Here is a 16779-nt window from a genome sequence, read left to right as displayed (position 1 = left end):
TAACGCGCTGATTAAAGTCATGCATCCCAGAAATAACGTCTCTGTGAATGGATAAAACAGCCAAGGAATTTAATCTATCTTGCTTCATTGTGTTTCTGAGATACGTTTTAATACGCTTCAGCGTGCTGAATGTTCGCTCTGCGTCGGCGGAAGAAATAGGCGTCGTCAAAATGATGTCCAGAAATTTTGCAGACGCCGCAAAGGTAGTTACTAGAGTGTTATCTATGAGGAACCCATAGAGCGCGCAAGTTGATGTGATGTTCAAAAAAGTTTGATTGGTGTATATACATCGCAATTCATTTTCCAATTTACCCACGTTTATCATGGGGTAAAATTTGGAGACAGTAGCCAACAAATGGATGGGAAATTGACGTGCAAATTTTGAAAAAATTTTGGGGTTCATCAAAGAGAACGCGGCAAGGTGTTCAGCGCGCAGACGATCGCCTATTTCAGGGGTTCTCAAACTTTTGGTGTTGCGGAGCCCTTGAAAAGTTGACTATCATTCACGGAGCCCAAAAATAAATGTTTAAATTGTTACTTTCCGATTAATATTCCTGAGTAAGTTAAACGTACTTTACCTAACTTAAATGCTAAACTTTTTTAATAGGTTTAATACAAGTCATATATAAATGTCAATTTCAAAAATAAATTAAATATACTAAAGCTGTAAATTTGACACTTGACAAACATATTAATAAATTGGGTGGTCGAATCTTTTACTTTTTGACATTTTCGGAGGACTTGAAAGGCCACTAATAATGTGCGCGATTGCATTTTGTTACAATCGCCGATTGTTTTCGTCAGCATGGCGTGTTTTTAAACATCTTCACGTCAGTGTTTATTCTCCCTAAATCAAAAATTTCCTTCGGCATATATATACATGTATTGTTCTACAATGACGACGATAATTGCTTATTTGTTCTCGTGGGGAATTATGAGTTCAATGTGAAAAACATGTTACCGTATTATAGTCATCTGCGACGAAATGCTAAAAATAATAATTATTAAAGAGGTAAATCCGCAGCTCAAATTTCTTGATTGAAAAACGGCATTCTAAAATATTAAAACTTGAAATGGAAAATTACACTATAAGTTTGGTTTCAGCAGACTCACGTCAGATTAAAAATGCTTTTATAGGCATTGTAAATCACAAAATTTGATGTTTTGTTAGTTTTTTATTGGTTATTCATCGTAGTAACTGCGAAATTGAAACACAGTCAATTGTACGCATGGTGTACCTTTTTTCATTCTGAAACTACCAACGGAGCCGCATGCAATAAAATAAATTTCAATCATTCGTATTTTGCCCAGATCTTGTGATTTTTCAAACAGCGATCTTATCTTGCTTAAAAATAATCTCGAGTGCAAAAAAACAAATCAAGTTTGACAAATGGCAAAAATACAACTCCAATTTATTCATAGTTGGCAGTTTATCACGTATTTTATGTTATTTTAGAATAGTATTCTTTCCCTTTAGCAATCCTAATAGTAATTTCGAATGAAACGTGAGTAAAGATGAGCAGAATTAAATTATTACGACAAGACACTTGAAATACTCGCATCGGTCATGCAATGAATATTTTACGCAACAGAAATCTCGTTATCCGTTTTTTTTCAATTGCTAATGAATCCTGACTGCGCTCCAGCTCATAAATAACGTCATTTTTAATTCCGCATCTTTACCATATTTCAAGGCTATATTATTGTCAAATTTTATCAAAGCTGTTCTTGCTTCTTTGAACAGTTACAAAATTAGCCAGTATTTTGAAAAGTAATCGAATAGCTCGCGGAGCCCTTGGGTTCCTCTCGCGGAGCCCTGGGGCTCCGTACGGAGCACTTTGAGAACCTATGGCCTATTTGATTCACCAGAATGTCACAGCATTCCTTTGTAGACAAAATCAAACGCTGCGTTGTTTGCCCGCGGCGTAAAGAAGCACTCCATGTGTCGTCGTATTTTATTGTTTCCCGGATACGAGATGCAGCATCGCAGAAGTCTGAAATACACGACTGCACAGACGCTCCATCCATTAGCCTTGACTGCAATGCGCCGTATAATACATCCACGTGATAGAATATTGTGGAGAAAAAAGCGAGAAAAAATGAAAACTCACCATCTTCTAGCAATCTAGCAGACGCTTTAGACCTGCCGCCTCCCTCACAGAGCGTTCGTCCCAAACCGGAGAGCTCTGAATGCTATTGAAACACTCAATGAGCTCAGACCTAATTTCGGACACGCCCTGCACCACGCGTGATTGGAAGTTCCAACGTGTTGGTGCACAAGCTGGGAGACGGCGGCTACATATCTGGCGAAGGAGGTCAAAGCGCTTCGGCGAAACGGAAAAAAATGAAGGAAACCCCGAAACATTTGCAAAAAATATACGGACGAGAGGGGTATCAAGACACATATTTTTAATAGCGAGGTTAAATTGGTGTGCACAACAATGTAAAAATGCGCATGAGGAAAATCTTCTTTTATATAAACTTGAACACCATGTTTCGACCCACTCATGACTGCCGCGCCGTCATAAGTTTGAGCTATCAATTTTGACTTCGCGTTGTAAGGCTGTAACACTTCTTTCAGTACAGCCGATATCCCGCAAGCCGTGCGATCAACGATTGGTACAAAGCTGTGAAATCTCTCGGTAGGTTTACCATCTTTCACAAACCGAAAAATCACAGCCAGTTGGGAAACGCACGTGATGTCAGTTGTCTCGTCAGACTGAATCGAAAGGAACTGGCAATTCTCAATTTCCAGAGCCAAATGTTGTAAATAAATTTTATACATTGAGTCGAGCAAATCATTTTGGATATCCTTAGATGTCCCTTTCGAAACAGTTGCGGCATCAAGATGATCTCTCAATACTGTATCTGGGGATGCGGTGTATTCCACCATATCCAAAAATACCCCTCTATTAGAAGAGCCAGCCCGTTCATCGTGCCCACGGAGGGACAGCTCGTGACAACCAATAAACTTCAAAACATCTATCAATCGACCGAGAACATGGCGGTTTTTCTCGACGTTTTGGTTGTGCCGACGAATAGAAACCGCGCGTCCTTCATCCAACTGTGCTGCAATATTAACATTTCCGAATGTTCGGTATTTTAATGCATTGTCCAGATGCTCCATAGAAGATTGATGATCCCTGGCACGCTCGGAAAGATGTTTAAGATCTCTAAAACTAAATTTACACCAACGTGAGTCACGGGCGGTAGCAAAAAGTAGGCAATAAAAACAAAAAAGTGCATTTTTGTCCTCGCTGTAACACAACCATTCGGGTTTTTTATACCAAGTTTCTGCGCAGAATGTACGCCGACGCTTTCCTCCGTCATGGGATTGTTCCAGTGAACAATTTTTTGGTTGATAAGGCCCAAGACGTTGTACCTCTAATTTTTGTTCCAGCGGCAGCTGCGAAAACGGAGTGCGAAGTAGTGCATAAACCTTATTCATTATGAGGTCTAAGGCTAAGAAACGCGAAGCCGGAAAAAAGTGAGGAGCTCAAAAGGAATGTGGAAAATCGAAAGCAAATGGACTAAAGGTCTATAACTGATTCAAATAGCGAAACAAGCGACAAAAACGAAGACGAGGAAACTATCAACTCTTCAAGCAACCAACGAACGAGAAGGAATGCGTGTATATGTCAACACGTTGTTGTAAGAAACGTCGGCATTGTGTCGTCATAATTTCGGGGCTAGCCCCGATCGGCCCCGATGATTTAGTAAAAGAAACAGAAAACAAACGAGACAAACGCGGCGAGTGGAAGATAAAAGAGAGAATACGATATACAATGAGCAACCGGGGAAAAATCGGCGTCGCCCCGTCGACGTTCGGCGAAGGCTTTGCGAGCGAAAAATGAACCATGTCGGGAGAATATGGCTAGTGTAGACAGTCTGTGCAACCGATATTGAAGTATTTTTCGAATATTTTTTATTAAACCGAAAAAACAATTGCCCTATTGACGCGCCGCCACTGGATTTTCGTAAGGTTTATATTGTTTAACCGACAGAGAAATACACGAATGGATATTTTCATCAGTCAGGCTACGCCTATTAAGAGACTTATGTAATAAAACTCATAGCTGAGAACAGAGAATCACAAACATGTAGATGAAAGCATGGTGAGTAATGAAATTTTCAGCAATGGCATTCCAAGCCCACAATAGTTCGTTTTCTGAACTTCTCTCTTGTATTCCCTTGTATTTTTCAATATTTACTAACTCAACTCTGAGGTCGATAAAATTTTGATACCTTGAAATTCGGTCACCCACCCATGGACTCAGAGGCGTATCTACGTAAAATGGCGCTCATGGCAAAGTCTAAAAATGCGCCCCCTTGATAGTTGTTTGACAATTTATAATGACTATTATTGAATTGAGATACTTGTACGTTATTATTTGAGTAAAAATACGAGTTTTAGGTATTCCCAACTGGAATTATTTAATTGAAAAATTGACTTTTTATGATTTATACTTTTCGCCGTTTCCGCGCCCCTGTTCAAACGGCGTCCATGGCACGAGCCATTGTTGCCACACCCTAAATACATCACTGCCTGGACTAGAGTGTCTGTTCGTTCCGCACCATTTTAAGGCTGTTGATTCTAGGATAACTCCCGTATGATTGAGAGATTGACCGTAATTTGGGAGATTGAGAAAAATGTTAGATTTGAGAGAAAAACACCCCCGCCAAGTTTTGAGAAATTGCTCAGTTTTAGACAGTAGGTGGGGGTGGGGATTAAAAATTTATACATTAACTCCAGAGAGTTTCAATATGGCTTCGACAGCAATAAGAACATGCCCAATTCAACACCTCAGCCCTCCTGCAAACCATCACCACTAGAGGTCGATATATAGGCACTCAATATCAGATATAAATCTCCATCCATATATTGTAGACTGTAGAGTAAAGGCACATGCGGCTTTAATCGTTTTCAGTAACAGATGAATTAAACAAATTATAACGTTAATACATGCATACGAAATAGTATCCAGAATTTAGTGGCAATGACGTTTAGGCGCTGGCGATAATTCGTGCGAAGAAATCACGTGATCAATCTCACACTGTTGAAATTAGGCTGCCCTGTAGTTGTTTTGCGTGTAATGAGCACATACTTTTTTACCCGGAGGTTGAAAGATCGTATAATTCATCTTCAAATCATGTTTCGCTACACTAAGAAGGATTCCTATTTACAGACGGCAGATGATGAGGAACTTAGTCTAAACCTGAAATCCTTTTTTAGAATCTTGATACCCTTTCACACATCTATTACGTTATGCGCAACAGTTTTTTTAAACAGTTTCTTCCTGTACTTTGGTGTCGCCTTCTTCAACTTGCACTGTGTTATTTGAGGACCTTTTGTGTGTCTTATCTCCATCATTTGTATACTTTTTGTTTCGCCAGTGGTTTACCATACACGTTCCCACGCAATCTCCATAAACGTTTAGAGCTGTTTTGAAGCGATCGCTGCAAAAGCATAGCGATATTAATACTTGAAACCTGTGTCCACCAAATTGGTATTGTGTGGTTAACAGAAAATGACAAGCTGCACTTCCCGGACATAAATACTGTTGTTAGACAAAACGCGTATTTCCTTCAGCATGAAGCAGAATTTTTTATATTTATCCTAGTAAAATGCTATAATAAAAAACGGCTCAATTATATTGTGAAATACCAGCTACCGCTCTATGCCGGTTACGGAAGCCGGCTGAGGGAGGAATCAAAAATTGCGTTAACCACCCCGCGAAGGCGAGAAAATCAAAAAGCGCATGCCCATCATTACATCATCATGAGAATTGAGTCCCTTCTCAACTGCTGGTCGCCGCGAATATGTTAACATAACCGATGGTAGAATACCTTGTTTAATAGACTAGCTATATCGACCTGGGGTTTGTGAACTTTTTGAGCGTATTATAGAACCTTTTCTTACTATAACGGACACTATTTTATTTCTAAAATTTACGCCAAGACGTTTCAGAACCATATTGATTAAATCACAAAAACAAATCGGAAAAGACTGACGCATAGATGTCATTCTATTTAATTGTGATAAACTTACATGAACCATTCAATCGTGAACAACAATCCAAGTTCTCGAGTAGGCAGTTCCAACGATTTTAGAACGATCAATGCAGCAGTTAAAAACGACTGTGGAATTGCTGCAGATCCAATACTTGCAAAGGCAGAATATAGTACGATTTTCATAACTTGACCTGTTAAATAGAAATTTCTGGTACCATGATACAAATGAAGAAAATTAATATTGAAACCGCTGGGTTGGATAGTAGACTCAAGCTTTGTTTACGGCACCTCGTTACATATATATGAAGAAAGTATAAAAGACTTACCAAATCCCAAGGTAACGTTATATAATCGAGAAACATAGATGATGAATAAACTCATATGTATTGCTCCCGCATCCATATTAACAGTTGCCCCGATGGGTAGAACAAGTCTTGTTATTTCTTTGCTAATTTTCACGTTTTCCTCCAAGCAGTGAATTGTTACAGGCAACGCTGCGTAACTGTATATTATAATATAACAAGTGCTGATCTTTGAGAGCAGTGAGCAAAGTTTAGACTTTCATGACTTACTTCATGTAAAATGCTCATTTAATTTTTTTTTATTCAATATATACCATTCATTATTTACCTAGAGGCAGTTGCCCAAGCCATCACCAATGCTTCTTTTGTTTTAGCGATCAAACGTAGAGGATTTCGCCTCAAAATGGCAAAGTAGAGTAGAGAAACAAATATTGTATGTATAAAAACACCAGTCAATGCTAGCACACTGAGTAACGCGAGCTAAAAAAATAAATACAGAGTCAGTTCCGCAAAATAATGCTACAGTGTCAAATTTTACATGCTTCGCATGATGACGCGTAGTGTGGGACGCACCCAGTGGCGTGCCAAACTTTTCTGCTGCCCAGGGAGAGTTTCTGATAATGATGCCCCTTATACTTGAATTCAAAAGTAATTAAGGGGATAAACAAATAGATGATGTTATACCTGAGAATGCATGAATTTGAGGTAAGTAAGAGTAAAATGTTTTCTATTATCAATGAAATCATTGAACTTAGCAACAAACTCACATATATAAAATGTAATACCTCGAAGTCTACAGCTCGGATCTGTTGCGCCCTACAACGCGTACCGCCGGGGGCCACCGCCCCCATGGCCGACCCCTGCGACCACCTTTTGGCGCTCTGCGGTCGTATGAGGCCGTGGTAACGATACTGAAATGCACTGATAACATTGATGGGATGACAAGTCCATACTTAGCAAAGTTGTGAGTGAATTTATTGTTTTAGTTCTTGCATCAATAGTCGGCAAACTTTATGTACTACTGGGCCAAATATGCACACTGAAAGTTGCGTGCGGCCACATTAAATTTTGCCTATAAACGGTTGCCACCTTGAACTTCAAATTATGACTCACCCGCCTATTTTAAGTTCTATTTTATGTTAATTACAAATACGTATGTGTACAACTGATGTATCTGACGCTTGTGCTTACCACAAAACAAACGTACAACAGCCATTGTTACGACAAACATCCGTGAGCAGGTTATAATAAATTTATGATTATTTTGCCGCGGCGCACCTTTTGGGAACCGCTGGTCTAATCTAGTGGTTTAAGTACTGCTTTTTCTTCATTGTGACGTTAGTTACGTTTAGATGTAGTTATATTATGGTCCCAAACGCCGTTACCAGCAAGCATCACCCAATACCATTGATAGGGATCAATTAAGCAGTAAGTGATTGTCGCATTTACATTAAATAAGATCCTGGCGTTGATTCGTTTTTCCATTCATACATATATATACGTAACAATAAATGCTATGTCTTACTTTTTTAATTGATTCTTCCAACTTTTCAGCCATTGCAATATTGCCAGCAATCAAGAATAGAACGCCTATGGGTGATGTATACATAATATAAGTTATCATTTTCATTACGACGTGATTTAATCCATTGATGCTCCTTTTCAGTATTTCTCCCTAAAATAAAATCAAAAATTGTTCATCAAAATAGAAATGTTAATTTTTTTATATAGAGAGAATAGTTTGATAAAATGAAAATCCTTAACTATAGTGCGCATGGAAACCTGCCCTCAAAATCTAAACTGAATTAGTCACCGCAGTTTTATTTTTCAAAAATATGAATTAATTTCATTTAAAAGTCTAATTCGTTTCTGTAATATGTAAAATGTTGTAACACCACTGCTTTACCTGCTTTCCAATCGTTCCCAAAGCAACTCCGAATAAAACACTGAAGCTTATAATTCCAATAAAATTTACGCTGTCAGAATACGCGATATATCTTTCAAATTCAGCAATGTCAGTTTGATTAGTATTCACCTGAATATTATCTAGAAATTACAGAATAATTTGTCACATTTGCTTGTAACATAAATTCATTACAACAAAAGAAGTAGGCGAACTCACCCGAGTTTGGAACTCTATATTTCGTATTCTCTGTCTGCATAAAAGCTCTAACTATGTTGTCTGGGACAAGATTTCTGGAAATGCAATTCGACACCATTGTTTTATTAAAAAAAAATTGCTCGGACGACCAATAGCCGAATTCGATTACGTGTTCATACCGAGCCAAATTAAATTTTTGTACTGCAATTTCTCAAATAAATACGGGTAAAATAGTGGCGCTCCAGAAGTGTGTGTACCAGTATGGAGGTAACTAATTTTGTTCACATTTGTTACATCAAGTTGTGTAAAAGGAATGAAGCCAATGGACAGCGGGTTTATTCACTTGGCTAACACAGACAGTCACCGAACTCGTAATAGAACTAAAATAAGGAAAATCAGAATAAAATTATGGCATAATCCTAACCTGATACACACACGACAGGAGTACCGAAATAGTTGCTATAATCGGTGTACCTACTGCGCTTGCAATAAATACACTATAATTTACTTTCATTTTGTATCAAAGGAATATTTTCTTATTTCAATTTTATAAAACCATTATAAAATGAACAGATTAATGTTATTTTTTATGTACAATAAATAAATATCCTGATATTTCTAGTAGCCATTCCTGGGCTCACCTAAATATGTCGACGACAACATCTCCCATTGTGGTAGAAACTTTTCGTGTATCACTCATGCTACTTCTACTTGAATTATTGTCGCCATCATTTCCTAGACCAATAAGCCCAAGAGTAACACCTGGCAACAAACGTAGTAATTCTTAATAAAAATATTTGCCTACATACATGTTGTTTGTAACTCAACAATTAACTTTTAAAAATAAAGAATAGAGTCCACGTCTATAACATCCAAATTCAAAATATTTTATTTGTTTCTACATTTTTAGTTAGGGATTTCATGATATAGATATCAACTACTGCACACTGAAGTTACAAACTTTTAAAAAGGAAGTGAACATTCCACACAGAAAGTGGCAACGCCTTTTTTATGACGCGATATTGAGAAGGCTAAAAGCCTTACAGAAAAAAATGCCGTCTGGGTCGGAGCTGTACAATATCATACAGATATTATTATAATTGTCTGAAATTTTATAGACTTACCAAGACCCGACGCAAATACAGTCGTCGCAAGGTAATATACAGTAACCAGGGCTCCAGCAGCTCCCACATTTTCGCTTTCTACTCCAGTCAGACCACTAATGATACTAGAAAGTAACAGAGGACCAACCATCAAGTACAAAGCTCTCATAAAAAGGTCTCCTGGTAGGGCAACGATTTCCAATGTTCGCTTTGGTAGCTTAAATGGACGAAGTATTAGTCCTAAAGCAATTCCGAGGAAGGACCCGATAATCGTGGCGATAAGCAGTAGATTCGCTCGCATCCATTTTTTGACACCCTCGCATGTTGGTTTTTTAATCCTCGCTAGAAATGAAAAAGACTGATAATGTATAAAGCAACTACTCCGAAATACAATACCAAATATTAAATCTGCTGGAAATGGCTGGTATAATCAGGCTAATCAACAAATTAGTTAACATCAATGTCGCAGTTAATGATCTTGACGCCTCCTATATAATTTCAAATCATAATTATTTTATGATTATTTGTAGAAAGACCACTAATGCAAAAATGTGAGATTTGCGAAGTTTCAAAATGAAAAAATAGTAATTGTTCAGTTAGGGTTCGGGTTGGCAATGATTTGAAATTTTGAATCTCTAGCACAGCGTTTCCCAACCTTTTTTGTTCGCGGACTATTTTCTCACTGGCGAAAACCTTTGCGGACTCAATGTGTGTTTATTGCAACCGTACTATGTGTGAAGAAGTTTCAAAACTTAACACAACAGAATTTTAACGACTTTCAAAATCGGCAGTTCGACGCAATTACGCGTTTGTTAAGAAAGCCGACTTTTTTAGTGTATAAATGGCCTTTTCTGTCGCACAATATTCAATCTATGACAACGACGAGAATTTAAAATGTTGTTCCATTTTAATTTAATTGTGTTCATGGTCACTCGCGGTTGCGGCGACTTATGACAAGATGAATGCAGTACATCTTGAAAATGCCACGGCAATCTGCAAACATATTAATGTGAGAATGTATTGCCCGATTATATTTAGTTTTGATACATATTTTTTGCGATCCTGCGAATTTGTTATCGCCGTTAGAAAAATCTTACTATCTGCTATAAATTTCCAGAAAGTAAAACATGATTTAGTACTTATTTATTAAAAATATATTTAAAGTATATTCGTGAATCAAAAAAAATATTCATGGCCTTTTTTCAATATTAATTTATTTGTGATCATTTTAATATGTGGTTGTGTTGACGAAATAAAAGCATTACTTCTCAGAAAATATCATGACAATCCGTGGACACAAAAATGCGTGGTATAGTGTCCGATTATATTTTGTTTTGATTCGTATTTTTGTGAATACGACAAATCTGAGCTGTTCATGCCACACTTACGGCGCTCCAGTACTGTACGTACCAATGTGGAGGCAGTAAAGCAAAGAATCCTAAGGAAAATGCCAGGCTTGTCCATGGAAATTCAATGAGATAGTACAGCACACTTTTGTATTTCCCATGAAATAGTTCTAAATTTTTAAAGTTAACAGAGTCAATAAATTTTGTCGTTTCGCTTGTCTTTGCACACGCAGTTCCCTATGGAAAAGCCTGGAAAATGCCCTGATACGTATACTGCGGTAGCACCAGAAAATTTGCGATTTGCAATGTCTGAAAAGCGTGTTTAATCGGTCGCGGACCATCATAAAACAAAACTTTGGTGTTCTCCGGTTTATTTTTAGTATTTTGTATTGCCGCTTTTCAATTTAGGAAATTTAGGTTGCCACCATTGACACCACCTACCAGAAGAAAAATTCTTCCTTGTTGTTCGAGCTCGCGAGAAACACCACTTAGGTATCTCCTCTATTCACGCGTGTGCCGACTCGTGTTTTCGTCGGAAAAACAATCGTTTAATTCAAGTGACCTGTCGCGTCACCTGTTACCAAATTTTCGAATAGTAAATTGCTATTCTAATAGCTGAATATTCAAATATATACCCCGTCCTACTCAGTATCCAGTAATTATTGACTCGATTAATGTTATGTCGTCACGCTAATAACCGAATTGCGTAAGTCATTTTTGGCGGTTTTGAGTTTTTCATAAAATAGGTATTTATGTAATGCTGCGCACCTGTCTGTTAACTCAGATTTTATTTTGAGAATTCCGAAACCCATAAAAATAGAGATTTTGTATGATATGCAAATTTGTTCAATTGTTTCGTCATAATGAATTATCATTGTTAACGCAGGACTATTGTGACGTCACAAAGGCAAAATGACCTCGGCGAAGGATTTCGAGTTTTTGCATCTCAGATTCTAGCTTAGCGCTTATAAATTTCAATTTAAACTACAGTATAGGAAGGCGTGCACTTGTGATATTCACTGTCTGAATCCAATTCACCTTGGTTGGCTTTTATATAAGGGTACATTGCTGTTTTGTGCAGAGCGTGTTATTTTGATGAAATATATATTTTTAAACATGAAAAATAATGTAATTAAAACAGATTAGCTATTTTGGGGATTAGACATCGTATATACTAAGAATTTCATTCGTTTTTGGACTGTTTTGTTTTCAGAACTGGTACATATAGTCAAGTTGCAAAATTGCGTATGTCCCCTAGTCATAGACACATTTCTGCCTAAGTCACAGTGCGCCATTATGACGTCACATGACTGCGTCATACAAATTAACTTGAATCCTTACTACGATCGAAAAATTGAACTATGGCAAATTATTGACTCTCAATGGCATAGCAATATCATTAGGAAGTTTTTTACGTTTTTCTCAAAACTGCTAAAAATGACTTACGCAATTCGGTTGTTAGCGTGACGATGTGTTTTATGTAAATTCTAACGAAAATCGTAACTTGGCTGATAGTTAAGTTTCGCAAAAACGTTTGCGGCCCCAAGTAAACTCGTTGCGGACTCATTCAAACGCTCCGCGGACTCGGGTTGGGAAACACTGCTCTAGGACAATCTGTATTTCTAACCCCAACTGCATAATCACTTTTTTTTCTATTGAGGAGAGGGTTTTCGACAAAAGATGCTTATTTTTAGCCATAATACGAAACGTAATCCATTTTATTTCAAAAAATAATGTCATACCTGGCATCCTGGATATTATTAAGGTATTAGAACTCGAAACTAAATAGCTCAATGTGTTCCACCTTGCACGTATTGCTGTTACTTACAACTTAAAGCGATTGTGTGGTTTAAAATACTACACGGGCATTACTCATCGCTTGACATCGTTCCATGCGATCAGCTGCGAAACAGCTCAAGGTGGGGCGGTTAATAGATCACATACACGAGTCGTGTTAACTTATATTATGCTATTTTCTATGTACAGTCTACTATTGAATGAACTCAACTAAGTGTCAAACTTAATTCAATTTGTACAATTAACATAACATATATCTCTTGGGACGGCCTGACTGTAAATTGAATGCATGAAATGCAAGAAATGAAGGTGATACTGATGGGATATAACGACTCTATAGAAATGAGTACCTATCCTATGCTTTCCTTCCATCACGACATTTTGAATTTGCTATTGTAGCAAATTTGGAATGATTACTGTGGGTTTTACTAATATTTATATTGTGTTATTTTTATATTGAATATATTTAAACTCGGCTATTCTGGTCCGTTACCTTGATATTGATTTATCCGCAGCAAGCTTCTATGCAGTGCCGCTGCGTGGCGATAAGATTGAAGACACATTTTTGACCTTCGGGAGATTTGAAAAAAGAAAAATTTCATGTATTCCTTGCTACCCGCTACCTTACGTAACTTGAATTTCAACTGTAAATTTGTATTATAGTGTAAGTGTATATATTACTGTATTTTACAGACTATGAAGCTCGACGATTTATGAGGCCCACTGTTAATAAATTGGTTGAATTTGTTTTTTGTGCATAGGCTACATGAAGGGCATTGGGCTATAAGACGAAACGGACTTTAGGAAGTATCAAATTACAACTCGCCGCCGTTACGCGGATAAAAATATGTTATTTCGCGCGGCTATCGTGTCAGCCCAACAACACTACCAGACTTTTAATTAATTGCCTTTACGATATGTTATCTCTTTTAGTTAGCGATGATGATGATGAAGTTTATCTCCGTGATAAATAAGATATGTATCTTATCCTTTTGTAAATGCTTATTGACAATCGACGACACAAGGTTCGGAATCAAGTAATAAACAAAATAATTTGAAATGCGTAGTTTATCAAAAGAATTGTCAAATGTGGCAGATTCGAAATAACGTGGTGTAAAAATGTGCAACATAAAGATATTTATTCTTCGACTGACGAAAATCCTTGATAACGATTGCTGAATTAGCAAAAATGCATATGTGCATTTGTGGAATGTAATCCGTTTTTTCTTAATATGAAACAGATATGTATTAAACCAATTCAGTCCTATTTTTGAAAAATGATTACGTTAGTATGCGATCACCTTTTGGTACCGGATCATGTCGTAGTTCCGCCGACACGTTTGTTCTGGCAAGTTTATGTCCCGAACAAAAATTTTACGTGTTTCGTAATATTCATTGCAAAAAAAATATCAATATTCAATTAATCCCCTACTTCCATCACTTCACATCGTAACCTGGGAAATGGGGGTGTCACAAATTGACTATTATATCATATCTTCGTTCTGCCATATCTCTCAGTCTTGTGTATTGTTTGTATATATTAATTTAGTTGTATATTTTCGTTATTTAATGTATGTTATCCTATTATAACGCAGCAGTCCTAAACTGCTGTTACCCGAAAATCGAATTACCAAAGGCTCAATTACCCCTTTGATACCAAATACGGTAGTATGCTAAAATTGCGCTAGGTCATCTTTTCGCCCCACAATCTGTATTTTCTTTCTTCAAACGCCTTACCGTGTCGCACTTTGCACTTTTAGAACACTGTTTTGAGTTTTGATTCCAGTGTTACCTTCCTCCGATAAAAATTCTGACTGAGCCACTGATCGCAGTTGCTATAAAGCTCATTTAAATTGCCTCTACCATAGTCTATTGCGTAAGACGGTGGTATGTTTATAAAACAATAGTATCGGTATTGGTTTCGAGTGTATGCAATAATTTTACCATAGTTTATTGGTAAAACGGTGGTTTGTTTATAAAACAACAGTACCGGTTAGGGCTACCAACCGTCCTGGAATGGCCGGCACAGTCCCGGAATTGACGTATTGCGTCCCGTGTCCTGGAGTGGGCTACGGTTGTCCCAGAATTTAACGACAACCAAGGCGTTCTTAAATAGAAGTCCATTCTTAAGCGTGTCGGCTTTGTTCAAAACTGAAAACGGATGTAATTCACCCCTATATATATTTTTAATAAAAATGATTACATCTGTATGGTTTATTCAAATAGGAGTGAGTTGAAATTTGTGGATAAGACATGTTTCGTCAACCGTGACCTCCTGATGATATAACACTAAATATGCAAAATGGATGATAACATTATATACAGTAGTAACCTTAATTTGAGAAGATCAAATACTTAATCCAGTGAGATTTGTTGAAAAATTCAGTCAATAAAGTTGCGGCACGTAACAATATTTTGTGTTTCCTATTTTAAGTTGATAATGCACTGTTAGTGTGTGGCTCTTTTATGAGCATGATTGCATTATTCAATCAGCTTTCAGGCTTGCATAACCGTCTATTTTAGGACGGCTTGCTGACAGTTCTTGTCTTAGCGAGAGTTCATTAATTATTATATTTCCGTAATGATTACAAATTTTAACATAAACTTTGTGAAAACTCACAAAGATCTTTGTATAGCGGCGAAATCACAATAAAAATACAAATTTAAATACCAGAAAGAGTAGTTTATTGTGTTTTTTGTTAAATAATTAAATTTACTTAGCACAAATTGTAAATTTCCACTGTTTTAGGTATTTTTTGCATTTATGCGTCCACATTTCACAAGTTACTTTGATTATCACAGTATGGGCAAATAACGCTGCACCACGCGCAGCGCGCACTGTTGCTTTAGACGTGCTTCGTGTTTCACAAGCTTCTGTTGCATCAATTTTCAAATTCCAGACATTAAAATGTCCCGGAATGGTTCAACACAAAGTTAGCAACCCTTGTACCGGTACTGGTTTTAAGTGTATGCAAAAAGTCATTACTTGATCCATACATTTGGCGCACTGGCTTAAGAAACACACGGTCGATTTCTGAGGGAAAAAAGAGACTGCGAGTGCTCCATTATTTCGCTAAGTACATTAAATAAAAAGAGGAATAAAAGACGAGTAAAACAGAGCCCATCTTCTCGTATACTACCACGAAAATAAAATTATTTTGCAGAATCGAACATTTGTATCCACATTGTACATTTCGTAACTTGTAAAGGTAAAACTAGAGAGACATGTTGCATTTCAAATCAGGCCAGGTATTATTGATATACTGTAATGACAATTTCATAACAAAATGCGTATCATTTGCTACTGACTGTTGCGGTCTTGAAGAATATCAGCCCAGTATGCATATTCAATATTCATTATACTATATTTCTTTTACGTCGTACGTAGGCATGTATATATTGCACCTGTTGCATTATTCTAGATCAGGGGTGGGCAACCTTTTTCGATTCGCGTGCCAAAATCGGCCAAATCCAATGACAAAACTCTTCAATTAGTGAGAACATACTACTGACATTTTTAGAGGAATATACGAAGATCCTTCAAGAAATGACAAAACGTCCTTTTGCAAATAATGCCGTCTCGTGTATAATACAATGAAAACCCTAACTGGGTGACCAACTGGAAGCTCGAGAACTCGTCTATTTGTTACGTCATAACACATTTCTTCGTAGCCATGTGCCACAAAAGGACGAGCGAGTTTAATTAAATACCGGATTGCTAGCAAACGAAAACGATACTTTTTATCGGAAGGGAGAAAATCTTGTTTCCGAGGCCTTACTCGCGTGCCGGATAGCCGTGCTTGCGTGCCAAACGTGACATCCCTGTTCTATATGCTTAAAATTGCCTAGAACTGATCAATACTTACGAACGAACCCATGCTTGAATGATCTGCTTGATGTAAGATGATGTTGATTTATGTCGCAAATGGCTTTTCTGTCTGGATTGAGATATTTCTTCTGCCTTCAAGATCCAGAAAGTCGTTTTTATTTTGCAATGAGCAAGCTAGAAAGTCTGTATTATGGAATAGTTGCGCTACCAAAACCCGAAAAACTCTCCTGCCCAACAACTCACTGTAATATGTGCTCAAGAATCCGTTGACCGCGATAAACATATTAAT

The 16779-nt window shown here is 37.3% G+C and overlaps 1 protein-coding gene across 2 annotated transcripts; it reads right to left on the bottom strand.

Annotated features, from left to right (window-relative positions):
- Positions 1-4883: 4883 nt before the first annotated feature.
- On the bottom strand, positions 4884-16709 carry LOC120331195 (excitatory amino acid transporter 1-like). 2 transcript variants are annotated; one of them, XM_078114094.1, is made up of 10 exons: positions 16528-16709; positions 9540-9860; positions 9057-9177; positions 8437-8510; positions 8221-8360; positions 7840-7989; positions 6643-6794; positions 6339-6514; positions 6050-6203; positions 4884-5457 (listed from the first exon to the last, which is right to left on the bottom strand). In XM_078114094.1, exons 2-10 carry the CDS (start codon positions 9817-9819, stop codon positions 5283-5285), a joined length of 1422 nt encoding a protein of 473 aa, XP_077970220.1. In that variant the 5' UTR covers positions 9820-9860; positions 16528-16709; the 3' UTR covers positions 4884-5282. The 2 variants fall into 2 exon arrangements, with proteins under 2 accessions (XP_077970220.1, XP_039254198.2); XM_039398264.2 differs by lacking the exon at positions 16528-16709 and adding an exon at positions 12607-12738.
- Between the last annotated feature and the right edge of the window lie 70 nt (positions 16710-16779).

This window comes from Styela clava, chromosome 6 (assembly GCF_964204865.1).
Source record: "Styela clava chromosome 6, kaStyClav1.hap1.2, whole genome shotgun sequence".
NCBI lineage: Eukaryota > Metazoa > Chordata > Ascidiacea > Stolidobranchia > Styelidae > Styela > Styela clava.
Note: the sequence above shows the minus strand (reverse complement) of the source record. Positions and strands in the feature narration are given on the sequence as shown.